Here is an 8,157-nt window from a genome sequence, read left to right on the forward strand (position 1 = left end):
TCTCCCCGAGCTACTGGTGAAAGTGTTGCACTTGTACGCCCACTCTTGTAAGTCAACTGTCGCCAGTACAAGCCTCTGAAAACTGGAGCAGCGCTTACATTTACCACCAGCATGCTATGGAAATGACCATTCTATAAGTTGTCCAGGGTGAGTGAGCAGCAGAGAGCGTTGATGGAATACCAGCTCCAAAACTGAAAGGTACCTCCAACTCAGCTCCCTCATTTCACCAACCATTAGTGGCCATGGATGGCAGATATATGTGAAGCATTACGCATTTTGAGGAGTACAGCAAGAGGGTCAGCTGTGACGACGCCATGGTCAGCCTAACCATGCCACTCCTATGTGTCCTGAAAGAATCCTTCATCATCATAAGGGAGAACATGTTGCGCACAGAGGAGGCTGGGATAGGAAGACATGTAGACAGTCAGACCACACTCATCTCAGCAGCACTTGCAGGAGGAGGACGAGGACATGGAGTTGGAGGAAGAGGAGATGGAGTAAGAGGAGGAAATGGAGAGTGATCCTTCCAGTGGTGAAAGCAAAGTCATGCCTATTCAGAGCCTGGCAAACATGGCGGACTTTATGTTGGTCTGCTTTTCCCAGGACAAATGCATTCTCCACATAAAGGAGAGCAAATTATACTGGATGTTCGCAATCCTCAACCCCCCGGTATAAAGATAAGGTGTCCTCTTTTATTCCAGTGGAGGAGAGGAGCCATCAATTGAAGGAATACCATAAAGAAATCTTGCAGAACATGATGGAAGTATTCCCAGCTAACATTCGCTGGCGACAGAGAGGAGTTGTTCCTCCCAAAGCCTGAAAACATCAATCAGGTCCACAGCCACCAGGGGAAAACTCTTCACGGTGTGGGACACGTTCATGGAACCCCCATGCAAAACTTCAATCACTGTTTATTTTAGCGTTTGCGGTGGATATTTTTCATTTGTGTCCTTCAATAGTGACAAGCAGGGTTTCTAGTTCAACCTACTACTGTCACTTTGTATCTTTGAACCACCTTACTTTGAACAAGCAGTCATATGTGGGATCATCTTGAGGCAGGCACATTGCATTATCATTATAATACAAAGATTTCAGGACGACTTTAAATCTTGCTTGTGGCATGGCTATATATCCCCCTCCAGTATTGCTGAATTTATTTATTTATTTTTTTTTTCGTTTTTTACTAACCCCATTTGCAGCAGAAGGCCCCAAAATTTCATCATCTCTGCTACATCAACAGGGGTTCATGCCATGGGCCTAGCAAAAAAAAAGAAGATGGGTTCTGGGTCATAAATTGTTGGGCATAAAAATTAGTTTGAGCCACCATCAAGTTTTTAAATTCATCACAGAAAAAGTGTGTCACTGGTCATCACTCAGCGGATCACCCTCTCTAGACACCGTAGATCAGCGGCAGCGGCAGCACTGACAAAAACCTGCCCTGCACACTGAAATCAACTGACTGAAGTGTTGAGAGACGAGATGAATGTTTTATTTCACCCACTTTTACCATGATTGGTTGGTTGGTGACCACTCTGATCGGGAAGGTAGCACAAAGGCCACCGTCATTGTACTGCAGAACGGTGATTGGTGCCATCTCTAATGGAACCAATCACCTTTTCTTTGCCGGTCCCTGGGATGCTAGAGCCCAGACACTCCTGTTCCTCTGTCATTGGCTGGTCAGAATATATCGCTATCATTGGGGGAGGTAATCTTCCCCTGAGTTTACAAGGAAAGATGGCATCCTATTCACAATATGCAAGGTTTTGTGAACAATTTTAGAGCCTGTGGTACACCTAATCCATCTTCAAATGTAAGTACAAAAAAAAAAAAAAAAGAAGAAATTAACCATAAAACTCTTTACCTGTAGTGTTTGTAAATTCTCCTTCTGGACATGGGGCGCAGTCATAGCAGCAGCTTTGATATCCTTCCCTCAGAACCTTCCTTGTTCCTGGCAGACAGGGGTCATTACATCGACCTTTTGGTATCTAAATAAAGTATATTAAGTATTTTTTTAATTGTACTAGAACAATTAAAGAGAGATATAGGAACAGAGAGGAGAGGAGGGTTGATTGTGGGTAGATTGTGGGTGATTTTCTGTGGAAGTTGTAAAGTCAGTATCCAGGTGTCAGGACTGGCAGGCGTAGACAAGACAAGAGACAGTGACCCTAGATCTGAACCCACCCACTGTCACCTGCCTACTTGCCTCGGTCAACCCTAAACGGTCGCGGACAACCACGGAGTCGGTCCCTACACTGCGTAGGTGAATACACAAAACGTAGACAGACAAACAAAACACAATGGAGGATAGCCAACTAGCAGGGTCAAAACCAAACAGACAACGCAGTACAAAATCAGAAGGAGAGCGGATAGTCAAATGTCAAGCAAGAGGTCAGAACACGGGCAGAGCAATAGCAAGGGGATTAGGACAGGGAACGCTGGGAAAGGAGTAGGGGAGCTGGGACTAGTGACAACTAATAGCCAGCGGGGAACTGAGGATCTGACTGCTTTTTATCCAGGGTAAGAGCTTAGGTCCAGCAGCTGATTGGAGCAGCCCTGATCCCAGCACCAAGCTCAGCTGAACAGACCTAGCAGTGCAGTAACCCCTGCACTGCCAGAAGTCTCACAGGCAAGGCAGGTGTGGCTGAAGTAAAACACAGTTCAGACACAATTCATATGCAAACACAGACAAAAATTCAGCGCTTCCTCGGCCGCCTGGCACAGACCGAGGAGCGCAAAGTCACATTCCTAACACCAGGTTACCAAGTAGCTGAGTGCCTGTTGTGCTTTATACAAAGTTACTGGAACCAGTGAGGACAAAGTCCATATTATTGACCTATAGTGTGGTATAACAATTCACTGGGATCAGTTAAGACAGAATCCACCTTTCCAACTAAGTGGGTGCGCTCAACTCCTTGTGTTGTATACCAATTCACTTGGATCAGTGAATTGAATGTCCACCTTCCAGACTTAGTGGGCAAACTTCTAGTGGGTTACACCAATTCGCCTATGTTAGTGAAGACAGCGTCCGCCTTCCAAATTTTAATTGCTGTTTTTGGATTATTGCAAGTTGATGTGTAAACATTATACAAAGTCACTGGGTACTGTGAAGACAGGGTTAATTATATCAAGTCACTAAGTATTGTCAAAAAATGTTTATCAATCAGTGGGTGCTGTAAAAACATTTCCTATTTCCTATCTCAGAAACTGAGCGACACTGCTGTGGGAAAAAATTGAATTAACAAAAATTGAATAAAAAAAAAAAATGTCTTTAAACTATAATTTAAATTGAAAAATGTAAAAATTCTCAAACGTGGAAGAGTACAATATTTCATGACAAAACCAATTCAGAATTACTTGGATGAGTTATAGCGTCATAGAGCTATTACATTACAGAATTCCTGATCGATGTGGCTGTGTTCAGCCAGGCTGTAGAAGTGTAGCAGTGGTGTGCTTGACAGCGTCTCTACACCATAGGGTCTGAATAATGGCTTTAAATTAGCCTAGGAGGCCAGAGTGGTGTGACCTCCATTCTTTGCTGGTGCCGCTGCGCCTCTTCTGGAGGTGTGTTCGTACAGTGAGCAGTCTGTCAAATATACCGCCCATGTCCGTAATTAGAACTCCGAATTTCCGCACCGAGGTTCGAGTCGAACATCTCGATTTTCTCGAACTCGAACCAAACATTTTACTGTTCGTTCGAGTTAGCATTCGAGTTCCAGCGCCTTTTTTTTCCCAGCAAATCAGTGCAGAAACGTCATTGCTGAGGTGTAGGGGTCTCATTGGCTGCTAAAAGCACATGACCATCTCATATAAAACTCACTGTGCTGCGTTGTTGGCGCCATTTTCTCCTCATTCGCTTTGCTGTACAATGGCTATGTCAGTGTACCATAGTCAGCCTGCACGCTGCCAGTTTGATTAGGGTTCTGGACGCCATTGTCTCCTAACTCACTCTCTGTGCTGTACAGACTGCTATCGCAGTGTATCATTTGCCTGCATGCAGCCATTTTGATTAGTCCCTAAGTAGTGAAACATCAGTTTATTATGTCAATTCAAAAGTGACAGGTGCCTCGCCCCCTTTCCCCCTAAGCCCCGCCCCCATTTCCTGCCATCAACCCGCCCCCTCTAGCCCTAGTGACAGTTCCCCCGCCCACTTTCCCACGCATCCCCCGCCCACTTTCCCACGCTGTTAACCCTGTCCCACATGCATGTGACGTATCTGGTATGACAGATACGTCTCCACCCCCTCCCATATCAAAAACCTATGAAACATCCCCCAGATTATATCATGCACCCTGCTTATCGCCCATATCGGGTAACCCCTAATAAAATGACTAACCTTTATCTCAAGTCCCAGTCATGGTTCTGTGTGTGTGTAGTTGTAGCAGATATAATAGCAAGAGAGATCTGTACAAATCCCTGTCTTGAAGCGAAGTGTGTGAATTAGCTTACAGTCTTCTGAGAGGGGTCTGAGTACACGCCCATATCCTGATGTAATAGGGAGGCCTTGAGACATGCCAGGACATGTCCCCACATCCCATAGCCTATATACCCCACAGTGTATATATTAGGCGTAAAAATCAAACAAGGCGATAAAAGTTTAAAAGCTTTATTGAATAAAAAGATGTATACAATATTCGTATAATAAGCAATGTTTTTTGTTCATAAAGTTACATTTGTAAAAGTTAAAATAAGCGAAGAAAAGTACAAAAATGGTATGACTGTGATATAAACAACAGAAGTAAAGTCTTGTGACTCACACACAAGACCGGCCTCACAATGAGACACTATTCACCTTAAAAAGTCATAATTTTGTTCAGATATATATTGTATTTCTTCAAAGGAGTCGTAACATGTGGGGTTACACAGGGTTAATTGTCTTAAAGGTCTTAATTTTGTTAAAAGTCTTGGGACTCTCATACATGTGAGTTCTCACAATGAGTCACTATTTTACTGTGTAATAGCACATTGTTTCGAAGGGTGCTTATTAAACAATTAAGACAGTTCATACAGGGTCATCTGCAAAATTAAGGTGTGAATGGCTGTAAAGTTTGTAGTTAAAGTCTCGTGATAGTCTTGCACAGTGTAGATAATAAGCCATAAAGTCATTTGAGCAGCAAAGAATTTGTACTTAAAGCCTCGTGATAGTATTGTAAAAGAATGTCATCACAGCGGCACAGTGTAGATAATAATCTGTGATGTAAATTTATCAGCAGAGAATAGAAGAAATACATTGTAGGTATATAATGTTTTATCAGTTTATACATAGAGGAAAGCACTCCTGTTTAAAAACTAAACACGATGTACATCCTAATTTTACACAAGCCAGCTTATTCTTCACAAACACATCTACTATATGGTCATTTTGTTTAAAATCCTTGGTAAAGAAATGCAATGCTTTCTTGTAAGAAATACCCCTAGCCAAATGAAATAGTATAAAAAGACAATAATGTCCGCAGAAAGAGCTGGAAGTATCTTGCAATTGAATATTTTGATATGTGTATGTCTCACAATTCCTTTTTAAGAACTGTAAAAATTCTTTGGGAAATATTTCAGCACCCGGGGAGAACCCGTAGCTGTCAAAAAATATCGCTTTCTTATCATTACACAATACAATTAATATCCAGTGACGCCCTCGTTTTTGCGACTCGTCCGTGTTCACTATGTAAGCCGCGGGCCTCTGAAGAACACGCTGTAATGGTAGAAAATCACACGGAAATACGCCTTCAAATAAGACATTTATATAAGGATCGGATTTAGCTATATTCGTGAGCTGTAGATTATTCATCTTTAGTTATAGTCATTGAGTATTTCTCTTCTATTGTTTATCTCTAATATGTTTGAATTTATTGCATAAACAATCATATTCAGGGTGTGCGGTGTTGGTTCTGCAAAGCGTATCTCGGCGCGTAAATTTCCTGTTTTTATGAGGGAAAAGTGACCGCCCGGCTCTTGATCCGGCGATAGATCGAATGCAAAAAATGTGTAGCCGTTCATAAATTCTTCGCGGTCTATCGCTAGCCCGCTATCAGATTTTTGTTTACCCGCTATGTGTGCGAGGGCGGCGTACTCTCTAATGGCTAATTCAGCCTCAAAATTTGGCTGAAAAGGTTTTGCAGGTATCTGTTGTCCGTCCAGGTACAGAGCCGCATGATTTATGCTGTAGTGGTGAAAACATAGCGGATTTCTTTGGTAGCTCCCGCTAAAGGCTTCATTGTCCACAAAACCTAATATTACTGTTTTAGGGATTTGACCAAGAAACAGATTCTCATGATTTGTAATTCTTGTTCCTGTTGGAATGCTGTATACTTTTAAGCAGGCTCTATCAATGGCGTATTTGGCCGTAGACGTCAGAAGGGCTTGGCTGTGGCCTATTCTGACAGCCGGTGAAACCTGTACTCTTTTTACATAGAGAGCCGCTTGCAGGATCTGTATTTTAAAAGGCTCTGCTTCGGCTGACATCAGGCTAAATGTATCTTTATTTCTGGTCAGTTTGATTTTAAGGTCCAGGCCGTTGAGTATGAGTTTGGGTTGATTGAATATATCTCCAAAAATTGGTCCTAAAAGCTCTACAGGCTTAGAGCGCGCCGTTGTCCGTGCTCTTTTGATGAATCCTGAATTTTCACCAGCAAGAGCTCTGTCGTGGTGGTGTCCCGCTGAATCTTTGTAAAATAATCCGGCTGTAAACTGAGATGACAGTGTTTGTGGGCTATAATTTAAAATAGTCTCGATGTAAGCTCTGTAACTGTAAAGGTTATCCGATTGTGAAATAAGTCGGTCGCCCAGGGTAATGTCCACTTGATTGAAAAGCGTAGCTATGGGGTAATTTATAAAACCCACACGAGCCCCGTCGGCTATCGCTGTGTTGTCTTGTTTGACAATGCGACAGTTTATGTACAGGAGGGTGTTGTTCAGGTCGTAATAATATTCTCCGCTACCTGAAATGAAGAATTCCAGCGGCGCATTGTCGGCCAGAGCCGCAATAGGTTGAACCTCTACAAAAAGCGATTTTTCTATACTCGTTTGTGTGGGCGGAATATCAAAAATATCCAGTTCCGATTTTGCACACTCTACGGATCCGTTGTGTATGAACGCCATGATAGTCCTCTAGAAGATGTCGTCCGCTGAGCGTCTAACTGATTTGTGACGTCTGAGCCTTTTGCGCGCTATAGTCTTATTCATGAGCAAGGGCGGGAATGATGTATCGAAATTACGTTTTCTTTTACGTGACTTTTTTGTTACATAAACGAGACCATCGCCGGCCTGCCGCTCTTTCGGAGGCTGATTTATTTTATCCATGATAGCCGTTGATACGCTTGTGAAGGCATCTTTAGCAATGTTTCTGGCAGCTGTTTTTACGTGCGGTTTTACAAGTTCTATACCCTTTCTGAAAAGAGGCACAGCGCGACGAAAAAGTCCTCTAAACAGACCCGCAAGACCGGTGCCATACATGTATTCATCACCACGGAAGCCTTCTAATCCATGACCCGCTTGAAGGGAATAATAGCGGGCATAAACGGCGGGGTCGCCGTAAACTCTCTGGGACAACATTTTAGCGTGACAGCTCCCTGCACGGTCTGAAATGTAATCTCACGATACTTTTCCCGTACCTAAATTTAACAGGATTACCTTGATCCGACAAAATCGAAACGGTTATAGAATCAAAGTGCTGTTTGCACAACGGTATGTAATCCGGTCTTGTGTAGTGTAGGGTAACAACTTCGTTGTGTTGTCCGCGGATCTCGACGGTTCTTAAAAGCTGTACATAGCTATCACCCACCAGCTGATGCTGTATTATATCGGTGTACACAAATAATGTGTAAAATCCAGCTTTTATATCTGCGTAAAAAGTCTTCTTATCAGAGTAATTAGGTTCTGTGGCGTTTTCAACATAACCTGGTAGCCCTAAAATACGGGACAACTTATCGCTGGGCGCAAACTGCAGGTTTTGCGATTCAGTTGCAAATACGGTTCTTTTTATCTGGTCAAATCGTAATTTAAAGGGTTCTTCTGTTAATCTCAAATTATCGATTTTTTCGTTGATGACTTTTACCACTTCACCAACACTAGAGTAACCGGATTTGATGTAATATTCCTTTAGTTCTCCATCTCGTTTTCCCATAAAAAATGCTCCTTCTTGATTTCCAAGGGTATACCAGGTGT

At 42.8% G+C, this 8,157-nt stretch overlaps 1 protein-coding gene across 1 annotated transcript; it reads right to left on the reverse strand.

The window, feature by feature from the left end:
- Window positions 1-5,784: 5,784 nt before the first annotated feature.
- On the reverse strand, window positions 5,785-7,092 carry LOC138796483 (uncharacterized protein F54H12.2-like). Its single transcript, XM_069976089.1, has one exon. The coding sequence runs from the start codon at window positions 7,090-7,092 to the stop codon at window positions 5,785-5,787; it is 1,308 nt and encodes a 435-aa protein (XP_069832190.1).
- Between the last annotated feature and the right edge of the window lie 1,065 nt (window positions 7,093-8,157).

The sequence above is a fragment of the Dendropsophus ebraccatus genome, chromosome 7, assembly GCF_027789765.1.
Source record: "Dendropsophus ebraccatus isolate aDenEbr1 chromosome 7, aDenEbr1.pat, whole genome shotgun sequence".
Classification (NCBI taxonomy): Eukaryota; Metazoa; Chordata; class Amphibia; order Anura; family Hylidae; genus Dendropsophus; species Dendropsophus ebraccatus.

Excerpts from the sequence above, each read along its gene's own strand:
- LOC138796483 (XM_069976089.1), bottom strand. The coding sequence starts at position 7,092 with ATGGCGTTCATACACAACGGATCCGTAGAGTGTGCAAAATCGGAACTG.